General features: G+C 41.3%; 1 protein-coding gene across 30 annotated transcripts in view; it reads right to left on the bottom strand.

Annotated features, from left to right (window-relative positions):
- Positions 1-16348, bottom strand: part of rims1a (regulating synaptic membrane exocytosis 1a) — a 101190-nt gene that overhangs the window by 72334 nt on the left and 12508 nt on the right. For 29 of the 30 annotated variants that reach the window (XM_029450405.1, XM_029450412.1, XM_029450413.1 and 26 more), the window contains exons 3-4: positions 5101-5311; positions 1635-1646 (exon numbers count right to left, since the gene is read on the bottom strand). In XM_029450405.1, the coding sequence (XP_029306265.1) occupies positions 1635-1646; positions 5101-5311 (223 nt within the window). The remainder of the gene's footprint in view (positions 1-1634; positions 1647-5100; positions 5312-16348) is intronic. The other variant, XM_029450408.1, reaches the window with a different exon arrangement.

Consider the following 16348-nt stretch of genomic DNA (forward strand, 5'->3'; position numbering starts at 1 on the left):
CAGGCAAGATTAATCAATCCCCAACTAATTAAATTAATCCATGTCCAGCTATACAGCTAGTGCTACATAGGGCATCCATTCTGCCAAAGCCTTCCTCTTAGAGCCAGTGATTGTTGTCTCGAGCTGAAGCAAGGGAGTGAGACTGCTATGTACAGCACACCAAAGCACTCTTGGACAGCCATGGCGTTCAAGCCCAGCCAAGTATCATCAAAGTGCCGGTTTGGCAGCTGTCCTGAGGGAAGGCAGCCAAGGCCAAGTAAGGTTCTAAACCTGACACAACTACACAAGCAGAGGAAGGTGTTAAAGGCATGTCCGCCGGGAATGTTTCTCCAGCAGTATCATATCGGATGATTCTGCTAAACTCATGTTAACCAGGCCACACGACGGAGGAAGTCTTCTCCACTGCAATGGAACAGGACAATACACCAAACATAACGTATGTGTCACAATTCCCAAGAAACAGGACAAACAGGGTGGCCCTCTGTCCTCCATCTGCATAGCTGCCTGCTAACTGTACGTATGTAACACTACAGCGCACACCATGGCAAGCAAACTTGCAAGCGTCCAGCTATGCGTGTCCCTCTGTGGCAGTGAAAGAGGTTACATAGCTGTGGCTTGCTCGGGTCTGGGTTTGATGGGTCCAAGCAACAATCACAACAAAAGAGATGACATTTTGGGATATTATCTCATTCACTTTCTTGCTGAATTATAGAGTACAGTAACTCTCTGGACTCTCGATGCTCTGCAACCTCACAGTGATAACAAGACAACAGGAAGTCACTGCGCCGGGCCATGACATAGTTTAAATAATAACCTCGTAAACAATTCATATGTTATCACTTGACAACAGACATCTTCTTCTTACCAAAACTGAACTGATTTAAATCATTATCAAACATTACTTAAAGATAAAAGATAAACCAAAATACATAAACCATAATTACAAATGAGAGTTTTTGGTCTTTAAAAGGAATGGAAACGTTCCAACCTCACTATGTAGGCTGCATTAAATTGTACTTTGAATTACCCTGAGTAGCAGGGACACTTTTTCTTTTACATGTAATTCTTTCAAAGCGTTGTGTACGACAAACTCCTCTTCATTCATGTCTATTCTGTGAGAGTTGAGGCAAAACTCCACCATGAAGAACTCACAACCACTGTGGAGGGGACACTTTTAGCCACAAAGCTAACGTGTGACACTCAAAGAATGTGAGTGCAATCGTCATGGGTGAATGTCTGAGGTCCAGGTTGTTTCCCTGCATCTAATTCATGCTAGGTGTAATATGAATAGGCCATCAGTATCTATGGAAACACAATGGATGAATGGGTTGTTTTAATCTAGTCGCAAAATGATGTAGTTTAGTCCAGGGGATTATTGTATATGGAGGTAATTAAAGTATCTTATTAAATGAATTGAATTGTCAACCATTAAGACTCTTACTCCCACTCACTACTACGACTGCTTCTACTGATACAACTTGCACCACTTGTGATAATAATAGACACATGGACAGACAGAAAGACTGATAGGTACATACACACATACATACTGTCTGGACCCATTAAAATGGATTGTCTTAAAGGTTGCAGGCAGAGTTATGCAGTCCAGAAAAGAAAAAAAACACAGCACTCACCACTTTGTCCTCCTGCGGCCCAGTCAGCCATCCATGTATAATGAAAAGAAAGACAGAGAGAATGTGAGCAAAGATGATATCTGAAAGCATGGCAATGATCCTACAGCCCTATGACAAACACTGTAACACATAGATATTTTAGTTTCCGATAACGTTACACTTACTGAAACAGAAAAGAATACGCTCCCACTCTTAAGAGAAATTAGTCACATTTCATGTGGATGTTGAAATAGTATAGATGGTAAATGTAGTCGATGGAAGCAATAAATTCCTCCGTGGGTGTTATATAGTGACAAAGAAAGCTTCTCCAGCTGCAAAATATGTTGTTCTTCCTGCATCCAGCGTCGTGATTTGACGTGACGTAGTTGGATGCAAGGAAGAACTACAGGCTATTTCAGCTTGGATTTGTATTATAAGTGATGGCCGCTCAAAAACAGAACTTTCTTGTTCTCTTTGCTTGAATTTCACACTAGTTACATTTCCAACCGCGAAAATGGCATCCCAAAATATGAGTGCAGAGGATGCTATAGACAAGGATACATTTTACAGTGTTTTGGCTGACTCGGATATTCAGCCGTATTTATCCAAGCCAGATTATACGGCCGAGGAAATGCAGCGGAGAGAGTCTTTATGCAGTGGGAGGATATGACTGGCGATGGCCCTCCAGAACATGACTATGACTACATTACTATGCATAAAAGTTTCACTCATCACTTGGACAGAGGTGTGCTGGAGACTATCGATAAACTGGAAAAGATAACCAGAACCAGCAGGGCCGAGAAGGCAGAAGACCATGAGTGAGTATTTTTGTCACCTAATGCTATTTAGGTGAAGCTATTTTGTTCAGTTGCCTTTTAGCAAAATGTTGGGTGAATTTAAATTGCACTTTTATTGTGAAAGGTGAAAATGGAAAGAGTGAAGTTGTAATGCGCTGCCGTTGACAATGTGGAAAATAATGGAGAGTTGTTGCCGTCTTAGTTTCACTTAGCCCAACTCGGCTACACTATGCTAGCTGGGCGTCAGTAGCTCACGCGCAATGCATGCTGGTACATGTAGGCACTGCCTGGCACGGCTCTGCGAGCAGGAGAACTCAGCTTTCTTGGTCAGTATGGCACGCACTGAGAAATGTATTGCTTCAATTGACTGCATTTACCATCAACACTGATTGGACATCCACATGAAAGAAGGCACATTTTCACTTTAAATATCAGATTATACCAACAAGTCCTTAAGCCTAAACAACTAAATAAATTGTTAACTGTTGGAAGGAGACAGGATGTGAATCACAGTCTCTGGTGTCAAAGTCACACACTGAACATCTAGCCTCAGGTATAACAACGGTAGGCTATAACAACTTCGCACCACATCCGCCTTTGCTACTGAGAGAGGACAGCCATCATTTGCTCAACTGCAAGAGGTCGCTTGGCAGAAAAACACGATGAAGTTATTTTAAAGAATGGTTCTCTAAAGAGTTAGATTGATACTACTACTACTCTCCTGTCTGTGTTTTAAGTATGCAGCTTGAGCCAGGTGGCGATTAGCTTAGCGAGAGACTGGAAGCATGGGGCAACAGCTTTCTCTCTTAAGTTAAAAAACATGCCTACCAAAACCTGTATAGCTCACTAAATAACATGTTGTATCTTGTTTGTTTGACAAATACACAAACAGAAATGTAAGAATGACAAGCAGAGCTTGAGTTAGGAGGTACATAGCCTAGCTAAGAACAGAGACTGAAAGCAGGGGGCAACAGCTAGTCCGCTAGTTCAAAAACACAGCTCCTCGCACCTCTAAAGCTTAACACTTAGCACGTACACAAACAGAAATGTTAAAACTGCATGTAAAGCTTTTGTTTGAGATAGCTTCTCAGATTGTTTGTGTGTGTGTGTGTGTGTGTGTGTGTGTGTGTGTGTGTGTGTGTGTGTGTGTGTGTGTGCACATGTTCAAAATCCACCTTTCAAAAACCTTCTCTCACTAAATACAGCTGACACCCACCCCAACACACCACCCATGACCCCACAGCTGAACTCTCCCCATGTCAGGCATTAACTAATTAGGATGTACTTTTGAGTGTGTGTGTGTGTGTGTGTGTGTGTGTGTGTGTGTGTGTGTGTGTGTGTGTGTGTGTGTGTGTGTGTGTGTGTGTGTAAGGTCATTAAATGCCACACTGGCGATGTAGGGGGGGGGGGGAGCGGTGGGAGAGGGGACGTCACTTATTTCAGTGGAAGACTTGCCTTCCGAACACACACACACCTCCACCCTGCTGTGTGTGTGTATAGGGCACTTCCGGACCCCTGGGAGACCGAGACAGAGTGGGAGACCACCCCCTCCGTCCACAGCTCAGTCTAATGCCCAATTAACCTTTACCAGCTCCTGCCTGGGTCACACACACACACATACACGCATTCACACACATGGGTAGTGGCACACATAAATACACAGTAACACACACAGGATGTGTGTCGACACAGTACATATGAACACACATCCAGAGCATACTATACACTTGCTTATACACACATAAAGGCACACATACAGTATGTGCCATGGCTCATCACCTCCACTTGAGTTCTACCACCTGAGGTCCTGGTATAGCCAGATTGGACACAGCTGCATGTGCAACAAGTGTATTAAGTGCAGATTCGGATTCCATGATGGATCTGAACGTGTGCTGCCACACAAAACTTTCAATTCCAAGATACAAAAACTAATTTTTCCATTAGAAGTAATTCATACAACAGTAATTCATGAACACTTTAGATGCATACACAATTAGAACAATTTAAAATGTTGATAAATTGAAGAGTAAAATACATTTAAAATGTTAACTTGGTTAAGGAAAGAAATGTAAAACATTCTCAATTTTGTTTACCAACTGATTACAGGTTAAAGTAAAAATATTAAGCTTTATATTTCTTGTAATACTCCATTATTCAATAATGTATTCACTTATGTTTTTGACTCTTCTGATAACCTTCAACTACCTCTTGTCGGTCCTGCGGCTCCATATACACTCCCGCTTAGTGGGAGTCACTGCAAATCAATACAAAGTTATTCTGAGTGATCAGCTTGATCCTGTCTCTGATAAAACACTTCTAACCTGATGGGAGTGATTTCTTCCATGATGACATGCCCTCATCCACAGGGCACGCTGGCTCACTCAATGGTTTGATGAGTATGAAAATAATGTGAATCATGTGCCTTCACAGTTATCACATCTCAACCAAGTAGATGGAAGATTTAGGACGTGTTGGACAGCGCTCTCCATCATACAAACACCAAATGAGGAAATATCTTTTGGAAGAATGCCGTTCATCCTCCAAATTTGACAAAAATGTGATAAAATGATATGATGTTATAATAATTTGTGATTTCACAGGATATGTATGAGTAAACAGCCAAGAGAAAATGTTACCTAATTACACTGACACACTGTGGTCCATTGTCACACCCCCTCCATCTCTCTTACCGTGTTGGATCGCAGCGACACTCGCCCCCCACAGCGGGCGCAGAACTTGGTCTGGCAGTACGAGCACAGGTTCCCGCAGCCATCTGCGAACTTGGTCTTGTGGCAGATGCCGCAGGTTGGCGCATCGTCCCGGTGAATGGCCGAGCCCGCCGCCACCGTGGCCTGCCAGATCACCGTCTCCCTATAGCTGGACAACTGCTGCTGGATACCCCTGAGAGACAGAAAGAAATAGGATGGGAACATGAATACTTTGGCATCTTTGAAAGTGTTCCGAATTAGTAATCACAAATGCAAACTGTGTGTAAATACACAAACAAGACTCACGAGGGGCTTTCTACAATCAATTGATCCATACGAGTAGTAAAGACAGAAGTGACGGTACAGCAGCTAGGATGTGCTGCTCTTTGGAGCCCATTTGCTAACATTACTACCTTTCATGAAAATTGGCGCATGTCGACACTTGGTGTATCCTAACGAGTTGACGTTGATTCGTGGGTTGACGCGCATCAACTCGTCACACGGCCATTGTGTGAGCGTACTTATAAATGTAATGGATGTGGGTGTTTTGTGAGGTGTTATTCTTAAGAGTCTTGTAATGGTCATTTTATTCCGTCTCATACTTTGTCTTCGTATATGCTCATCTCATCTTTGCCCCACTTACAGAGACAGATAGAGAAGTACACTCTGGTCCTCTCACCACCTTGACACTGTTCTTTGGTATCAGCTGGATTTGCGTAGTTGCATAGCCGTTGTCAGTAAACAGAGATGCCCACTAGGGTGGCTATATAATCTTTTGCGTATTTTCCATACTTTGAACTTCATTGCAGACTGCCTGACACTCTGTATCCTTGTTCCTTCTTGCATGAATAAAGAGCTCACTTCTTTAACCAAGTATCTTTATTTCAGTATAATAGATGTACTTCTCACCACCCTTTAGTTTAGTTTGTATCGGCTGAATTCCACGACAGTCTATAGACAGACTAGTGTCCATGTGAGGCTTTACTCAAGCATAGCCATGATTTGCGCTAAATGCTAATGCAAGTCCACATACTACACATACAGGCTCTCAATGAATATTGATATTTGACGACAGGTAATGGTTAACATATTCACAATCTTTTTTTAGGTATTAGAATGCTAACATTATCTACTGAAATTAGCATCAAACGCAAAGTACAGCTGAGGCGGATGGAGATTTCTTTAGTTCTCCTGGTGTTTGGTTGTAAGCCAAAGTAGGGCTGGGCGATTAATCACATCTCATTTTGAGATTTTGGCTTTCAACGTTTATACAAGATAATTGAGATAAAAATGATTATTGAGTGGTTTGTCTTGTCCTGTAAATCCAGCGCACCCTGACTTTTCTTTACAGCTGTGGGTTTTTTGCCCATTACTGACTAGAGTAATTCTCATTAACTAATTAAAAAACAATTTTTGAGTTGAATTATACTTAAAGTTCAAGAAATATAGTTACAAAGTTAACAAAAAAAACTTTAATGCATAATGTTTCTAAAGTCAATGAGTAATCGTGTTAAATGATCTTGATCTCAATATTGACCAAAATATTTGTGATTATGATTTCACATAATATGACAAAGAACTGGACAAATAGAAATCTTGAACAAAGGATTGCACTAGATACAAAAGTTAGGGGACCTCCAAAGTTAGAACAATTCATCCTGAATGCCACACGTCATGGCAACCCATCCAAAAGTTGTTGAGATATTTCCCTTTGAGAAAAAAAATAAGGAAACATTGTCTGGGAACCAGGAATGTCTGTACAACATTGTGTTTGAATCCATCGTGTGCAAGATATTGAGATATTTCTGGAACAGAGTAGTAGAACAAACGACCAAACTTTGAGCTACTGGTGGCACGAGATGAAATCACAGCGGATCAAGAGATTCATTATGGTTCATCCTCTGGGGATCTGTATTTCTGCACCAACATTCATGGCAATCCAACTATTATTAGCCAAGTTATTTTAGTCCTAACCAAGCTTGAGGTTTCCTCAACCCAACTTGAGGAAAAGTGGAGGATCACCAACAATATTGGCATCCTCTGGAAGCCATGACTGTGTGTACTTTACATTTCATGGCAAACCATCCAATAGTTGTTGAGACATTTCAGTCAGTGGAACAACTGACCAACCAACCGACAAAGCAACAATCCTTTCCATTCTTTTAGCTAGTGTGGCTAAAAATAGAAAGATATATAGAAATAAATATCATATCTATAAATATCTAATCTGCTCTTTTGATCCAATAGTTTGTGCATTCCATAATAATTCCATAAACTGTGATTGGCTGCAAATCCCACAAGATGATCATATACAATAAAAAGTAGAAAAGAACGATTAGATTTTATTGGATGAATAATAAATAAATAAATAAGGGAGAAGAGAAGTGAAACCAGAGAGCGAAGGAGACAATCGTTGCATTATGTCCAGTCGATACCGCTGTTCTCCGTACTGTTTGTGTGTTTGCTATTGTTTCAGGCTGCTTTTGCAGACACGAGAATTCTTCAAATCAATATGAGAAAGAGAAGGGAAGAGTATTGGTTTTATCTAAGTTGTTACAGTATGTTGATTAATTGGATTTCACACTCTTGAGATTGAGTGGAGGGAAAAGTAGAGGGGAAACCGACCAAAGAGGGGAAGAAGTGACGGGCTGAGAATCACAGGAGGAGAGTAGATATGTACATATTCTTATTTTATGTAGTCAGGCTAGTCATACCAAATGTCATCTGAGCAGGCGCATCAGTTTCAATCACATACAAAGATGGCACAAGACAGAACAAAACAATCACATCACAACATGTTCTGTACGTGTTTTCATTATGTACATACAGCTGGCAATATTAGAAGAAGAAAAGGCGAGTCACAAGAGCAAAAAGACAATAACATACAGAGTAAAGAAGAAGGAGGAGAGTAGAGAGCGTTGGGGGGAAATGATGTGATGATGGAACTGAGCAGAGGAGAAAAGAGGAGAAGAAATGACAAAAGAGGAGACAAATGGACAGAAAGGGAAGGAATGAAGAAAAGGAGAGAATAAGAAAAGAGCAGGAAAGACAAGGATAGAGTATGTGGGACCTTCACTCACTTTACAACCTTGATTAAAAGGCCTCAGTGTCTTATTATAACACTAACCAGCATTACAAACACTGAGGAGAGAGGAGGAGATGAGGGGCAGAGGACAAGAGAAAAGGAAAGTACAGGAAGGATAGAATAAAAGGAGAAGACAAGATAAAAGAGGGGAGGGGAGGAGAGGTGAAAGGAACGAGTAGAAGGATGTAAAGAAGAGGAAGTGTTCACCCTTTCCCCAGATGTAAAACCTCTCATGCATGCAAACATGCTAAAGATGACCAAAGGGATGAAATGACTGTACTCATATGAGTAACTCCCAATATGCAATCGATCATAATACACATGAAGTGAAATCTAAAGGCAATTAATAGACATACAAACAAAGAAATACTCTTGACCTCCATACATCAAATACTTGACAAGAAAACACTGATTCATAAACATTTCAATGCTGAGAATGTTCAAAATTCACAATGCTAAGATGAGTTAGCTGCGCCATGCTGGACCTCAAGTTTAAAACGACATCCTCACATTCAATCTGCTGAAAACAATAAAGAGCATTTAACCTGACATCGAAAACCTTTCATATCGTTTGCTGTGGCTGCAGACAGTACTCACAGACTGGCAGTCAGCGGTGCAGCTTCCTCCTCCATCGGCCCTAGCCGTTAAAAACTACAAATCCCAGCAGTAGAGGCACGAGAATAGGAAGTCCAACATGCAGTTGTTTGATAGAGAAATCAACATCGCTCCTTTGTGTGTAACAGGACAAACTATTTCTCTAAACACAGCCTGAAGCAAAGCCTTCAGAGACTCCAAGGACCCGGTGGGTGAAACACTACCTGCCCCTGGAAATGTTAACACCTGCCCACAGACACACACACACACACACAAACACACACACACACACACACACACACACACACACACACACACACACACACACACCTCACTCCATCTCTTCTCTTGTAATCACATTTGCACACAAACTAACAAACAAAAATGCAAATCCACTGCTGACAACTTTAAGTGCACACACACACACACACACACACACACACACACACACACACACACACACACACACACACACACACACACACACTTCCGGGGAGCAATAGTCAAAAGGTCACAGATAGGTCACCTGCCGCTGCAGCACGGCAGGAGTCACTTCCTGATCCAGGGCTCTCACTGTGTTTCTCCCAACACTCTGCTCACAGCCCAATAGTTACACCAATATACAGCACCAACATAACTGCAGCCAGTGACTAAATACTTAGCGATTAATACTACGTTGGCTGTTTATGGGAGCCTTTAAACTGAATTGAATCTTGTGCAGATTCAACATGAATATGAAGGGTTATCTTTTGAATTTGTTTATGATTATTTGTATCTTATTTGTTATTTCAGAGGCATGTTTGTTGATGATAGCCAAGATAGCTTCTGTTGATAACAAAGTATAGGCCTACAGTATGAACGATCTCTCACCTGCTATACTGGTATCACTCACCAAAGTTAGAATGTCCAACGATACATTCACATGTTTCTCGGATGGTTCCATTTCCCGAGTTGGGAAGTTGTTCTTCCGACTTTGGTTTAATGGTTGCGTCTGGATCGTGAGTTGTGGCTGCGCATGTTGCCGTGGTCCTGCTTGACGCACACTTATTACGTTATTATTTTAGAATTTTCCCATTCAAGAACAGATTTTTGAATGCAGCACAAATGATCTATCTTACAAGGTTAACAAAAGTGAAACACAATGTGTGTATCCACCCGTAATATGAATCCGCTCCAAAATGTAATGGCTTCTTCCTTGGCCCATGCTACATCCGGCCACCAAGTTTCATGGAAACTGGGCAAGTAGGTTTTCCATAACCCTGCAGCAGACAGACAAACAGACTAACTGTTCCGAAGACATAACCTTCCCTTTGGCGGAGGTTATTATTCTTTCAACACAAGCTAAACATCTAGCATGGTGTCTACTATCCCTCGCCAACGTTTACAGTAGCCTATAAATGATCACTCACATGCTAAACTGGTAGCATAAACTGTCACTCACCAAAGTTTATGTGAAACAATCACCTCAACACATGCTAACTGTTAGCCTATTACCCACATACTAAAGTGAGTAGCAGAGGCAACAATCTACTGTAGATATCTATGTTCTCCTGGATGGTAGGGGAAACACTGGTGTGTGTGTGTGTGTGTGCGTGTGTGTGTGTGTGTGTGTGTGTGTGTGTGTGTGTGTGTGTGTGTGTGTGTGTGTGTGTGTGTGTGTGTGTGTATGTGTGTGCTAGGACATAGAAGCAAACAATGAGAACAGGGAGCAGAAAATATATAAGGTACGTCTCCGCAAATCAGTCAATCACAACAAGCCATCAAATTCTCTCTTGCAGGTGAGGAAGAAAATCTTTATCACATGAAATAACAGTGAATGGAGGAGGGTGTTGGCAGATCATTACGAGGAGACAGGGAGTGAAGGAAGGAGACGCAGAGAGACAGGGAGAGATCAGAGAGAAATGTGCAGTGTGACAGAGAAACAGAGAGCAAGCTCATTAAGTGCTGGGAAATATCCATATTCAAATGTAGTTAGACACAAGGTTAAAGCAAAGTGAGCTTCACCTATCTATGCAAACACACAAACTGCAAACATACTCCAAGTTATTCAGCAAAACATTCAATGTCTTTACTCTTAAACATAAACATGCACTGTGTGTGTGTGTGTGTGTGTGTGTGTGTGTGTGTGTGTGTGTGTGTGTGTGTGTGTGTGTGTGTGTGTGTGTGTGTGTGTTTATGTGGGTGAATATATACATATTGTAAACAAATGGTTTCACAGGCAAAAACAACATTAACATAACTAGCTTAGTTATGAGACATGTTATGTTAATGCTGTTCAGCTATAACAAGCTCTGCACTCTGACATCCAGAGAGAAAGCTAAGGTGTGACCGTGACAATGTAAATGACATTGTTTTATACAAGAGATAAACACTCCTTCAGCTGCTGAGGGTCGTTTTCTTAATGGAAGTAAATACAAGTATTGTTATTAGGATTTCATTGAATAAAGTGGTCATTATTTGTATTAAGTACAATGATCTGTAAGATGCTAACTCTTCACAGGATTATTTGGCAAGAGAGACATTGTTGCCGTGCAGAGGTAAAAGCTTTGCTATTGTGAATATGCAAATAAAAACACATTTGAGAAAAGTGAAATATCCATCTTAACAAGACAATTACTGTGGAGTCTTTAAACGTGTCAGTGTATTAAGATTGTTATCATTTTGTTATTTTGAGTAAAGTGATTTGTCAGTGATGCTCAACATGAGGTACAGGGACTTTTCAGATTCATTCATTTAAATGATCACGATATTTTTTCTTTCATCCATAACTTTTAGAATCTACAAATATGTTTACTGCATGTCTAATATCTTTCTGATACATTATTGTTCCTTCACATACCTAAGACTATAGAAGTTTATAAACTATAGAACTTTATTCCCAGGGGCATCCATGAGGAGGTTCCCGGTATGTTCTCGCTTCTGTCAGGGTGTTTTGAGATACTAACAACTGAAGGCTGGCATTGTTCTATATTTTTGTTAGTCAACAAATTCCATGAAAATACCAAAACCAATAATCTCTGTGGTTCTCAGCGCCAAATTGATTCCTACTGAAGATGTAAATCTTTATTTTTTTAAATTGGTCACTGGGCACTGTAGTTTTTAGCAAACGTTGCAGAAAGAGGAGGATATCGGGCATTTGCTGGGGTCTATTTTCTGCTGCGGATTAATCCACATTTAGTGAGTCAAAATAAAACTGCAGTGTGTGTATCCGTGGTAATAAAGAAACATGTCACCCAGTGCAACAGTTGGCTCATTGGTGAGAGAAGTAGAGGGGTGCAGAGGCAGGGAGGAGCTTCTGGATTAACTACATGGCACTGTGACAGAGGCTACAAAGCACCGTAACTCAAAGCTGGACAGCACATGGACCTTTACCTGACAAGGACAAACAGGGAGGACACACGCACATACACACCCAACCATTGAAATAACGTCAATAGCAGTCTGAGTGTTTCTAATATATAAGTTCTTCTTTCTCTTTCAAACTGATTATGGTTTGATGGAGGCTCTGAAAAGGTGTTCACATAGGTCGCTGACCTTTTTACCTGCACTCCGTGTGTGTGTGTGTGTGTGTGTGTGTGTGTGTGTGTGTGTGTGTGTGTGTGTGCGTGTGCGTGTGCTTGTGCGTGTGTGTATCAACCCCTGATATATCTTATTCCTCTGTGACATAGACTTCCATTAAAACTATTAAAAACTCATCAATGAGCCGCACTTTTGCACTGGTTGACATTACCATGAACACACACTGCAGTTTATTTTGAGATAATCACACACACACCATCCTGCTGCCATAAAGACTAGCAAGGTCCAGATTAAAGTATTGGGCCCCAGGACAACAATGAGCTGTGGTCCCCTAAATGCTCATACTGTACATACTCTCCACATTCTCAAACACGGATGTGCACGTGGTTCCATTTATACTACAATTGAGGTTCCGCGTCTGCCTGGCGTTCAACGCATGCTCATTTATCGATCCCCACTTCACATGTACGCGCTGTACAGTCCACACGGACCCTCGTAGACATGATTGAATGTGCGTGACAAGGACCACAGCGGACCCTCACACACACGTAGAAACAGAAAGTATGAATTGGCCTAAAGTCAGAGGTCTATTAGAAATGTATTAAAGAATAAATAAAGAATAACACCAGCCTTATCCTTTAAACACATTTCATAAATTGGTAGGGACGATCCCCTCTGCACACTTTCAACTGAGCGATACTCAGCAAATATTCAGTTTTAATGAAGATATTCTCAAGTTAGAACCAAATATCCTCATTGTGTCTCCCTTTATGTTCACCTTTAATGACCTGCCAGTTATTTCAGGCAAAGTTTCCTTTTCAATTCCCACAATTGCTTCCCAAAATGTTTTTGGACTGCTCTCTCCCAGAGCCTGAATCCTCAATCAAAGCTTGAAGTTCCAGTTAAAACAAATCCAAAAAGTTAAAGACCCCCAGCTTGACACACGTCGGATATGTGTCCAAAAATAAGGCAGATAAAGTAGCCGAGTCCTTGAGCGTCATTACTGCTGCTAAGCCAAACGTTGGCTCGGCCTTCCTCGCCCCTGGGCTTTCATAAAGCAGGGTGGCACCAGGAGGGGATGTGGGAGCCAGCTTCGACTCTTTCTCTGTAGTGACTGTATGGCCGAGTATGAGTCATTCCTCCAGTTCCTGGATCGATATTCAAAAAGCAGGCAGACATGAATCAAATAACAATGAGTCAGTGTCAGAGAAAATCACCTCGAGCGGCTCGCAGCCATTTAGAAATTAAGCACTCAGCCTCATTCTCATTTGCTCTCCAACACTTCTTTTTAAAGTAACTTTGGTCCCTTGTTACTCAGTTCTGTGGTGACATGTTTATGTAAAGACCTTCAAAAGTTTCATTCTCTCAAACTGTCTCCCTCTCAGCATCGCTTTACCTCCTCGCTCCTGTCTTTAATCTAGTTCCCGCACGCACACACACATACGAGCTTACTGTAGAGGAGTCATCTACAAGATTGATTGGAACTCATTCTGTGTCCTATAATAGACGAGTATTAGAAAGTGTTCTCCCTCTCATGCTATTTGTGAGATTGAACGGAAGGTAGAATCCATGCCAGAATTAGAAATGGCTTTTCGGTTTGCACCAACTGTGTGTGTGTGCGTAAAGAAAATGAATTTGTTTGCATGCAAAGGAGATCCACCTACACTCACTTTAACACCTTATTATTTACCGCAAAGAGTTTATCACCTTTATCGGCTGTTAGAAATATGTGTCTTGTGAAACTGGCCGTATACGGTTGCATCAAACTGACATGAAACTCATATAAAAATATGTTTTATAAGGCACCGTAGGAGAGAACAATGGTGTTATTCTGATATTAAAATACAGTTTGTGTTTGTTTGGAGTTACTAACATCATGACACCATTAGGGCGGAACAATTAATCAGATTACCTTGTGAGTCTGTGCACCTGGAGACACCTGCTGTAGCAGGAGGTTGTCCTGCTATAGCTTCAACACCATGCATGGTGCGGTCACAAAACGTTACAGATGTGTAAATGAGATCAAAATGAAGGTTGCGTTGGTCCGGATTTTGCATAGCGGCTGGTCTGATCCCATTGCAAGATGGTCTCTAGTTTAGGTTGGTTGATAAAACACTCACATGGCTAATTCACAGTGCAGAAACCTCATATTACATTTAGTTTCAACTTTGGAGAGACTTTTTGCATAAAACGAGGACTGTTGCCCAAGAAAGGATCACAGGAAGAACAATAACCCAGTGAGCAATAACTCTAATAGGGCATGGCTTGGAAAGAAATCCAAAATGTTGATTCTGCTAAAAACAGAAAGTTATCTTTTCATGTATTAAAAAATGTTGGATAAGATGTTTCTCTATAGTATGATTAGCCTCCTCTCTACATTATTGCATGTATGTGCTGTGGCCTGGCTGCTCACCATATGGCAGCAGGGACATGGAGAATCTCTCGCCCTCTAGTTTTCTTGATCTGTGCCAAGCTCTGCTGTTCCTCCTCCGTCCCTTCCCCTCCCTCACTTCCGTCAGAGAACTCACCATGCTGAGCTGCTCGGATGTATTCTCACCCCCCCACTCCCCCACACTCCCCCACACTCCCTCCGTTTTCGTATATTTCCTTGATTTTGATTGTACTTACAACATATTGGAGAAGAGAGACAAGTATGAATCTTTCTATTTTTTTTATAGTATTGCCATTGAAAGTCTTGGTTATAAAATGTACTAAAGAAGAATAGATTAGTGTTTCTGGAAAGCCCAACAGTGAAGAAAAGTGATAATGATGTCCTCTTCATCTTAGCTCACCAAACCAACTCTCTCCTGTAGTGTCTCCTTCCTCCTCACTCCATCCCCCTGCTCTTCGCACCTCCCCCTTCCTCCTCTCTCTACTTCACTCCTTCTCGCTTTTTTTTTGTTTCTCACTCGTTTTCTCTCTAACTCTCTGTTGTGCCTCCCATATTCCTTGAAATAATGTATTGTGATTGTCAGAACTAATATCATCACTGCCCTGTCTGTGTCTCTCCAGCAGTGACTTCTTACAACCGTAAAACACTTGACACTAAAACATGAAACACTTACCGTGTAAGGTGAGTGTAAGATGTGGTTGTCAGAACCGCTAAGAACTATCTGTACATTTATGACCATTGTACTGTGAGATGGTGGGATAACGTATGACAGGTCAAAATGACAGTGATCCAGATTCGACCAACAAACAGGCAATGTTTAGACTTAGTCTTAGGGACCTCGTTTGGTTCCTACTGGACTTTTCAGTTTGGTCCTGAACTAAAAACTAAAGGTGTGAATCTTCCCCCGGACCACGGTCCAGAACTAACAGCAGGACCTTGGTGAGGAGAAAGTAGGTGACATTTTCTTTTTAGAAGGTTCGGACTTCCTGACCAATTATAGGAAATTCCTGGTCATGTTTTAAGAGTAGCTGAGCTCCTTTGGGAAAGTGTCAGTGCTGAGAGAGTGTGGTCGACACATCCAAGACGGTGGATGTGTTCAGATCAGACAGCTGTTGACGATCGGAGCAGAGGAGGAATAAGCAGTAATGTTGTAGTGAATGTGTCACTTTAGTCCTGAGATCAAAAGCCCAAGTCCTATTTAGTCAACCTTTTAAATTTGAGTCGACTATAACTCTGGACATTTTAGTCTCATCTAGTTTTAGTCGACAAAAAACTCTCATCAAAGATTAGTCGACAAAAATGACATTTTAGTTTTATCAGGCTAAGAATGACGAGCATTTTAATCAAAGTTTTAGGCTAAAAGAACTGGTGTTAAAAATTGAAAACAAACTGACAGGTCGTATAATTGAGAATGCAACTTTGCATAATTTAAGCAATAGGCTACATCCAGACATGAAACAAATTGTAAGCATGTTCAGTGGAACATGTTGGCGCTCTCTGTTGGACAAACATTATGGGGAATATGAATAGACAAACTGTATCTTTGGCATTTCTCTACTGCAAGTTCTCATTACCTCCGCCAAGAAAGTAAAGTTCCCCTTCCGTTTGCTTTTTCTTTTTGTCAGCAGGATTATGGAAAA

Source organism: Cottoperca gobio, chromosome 15 (assembly GCF_900634415.1).
Source record: "Cottoperca gobio chromosome 15, fCotGob3.1, whole genome shotgun sequence".
Lineage (NCBI taxonomy): Eukaryota > Metazoa > Chordata > Actinopteri > Perciformes > Bovichtidae > Cottoperca > Cottoperca gobio.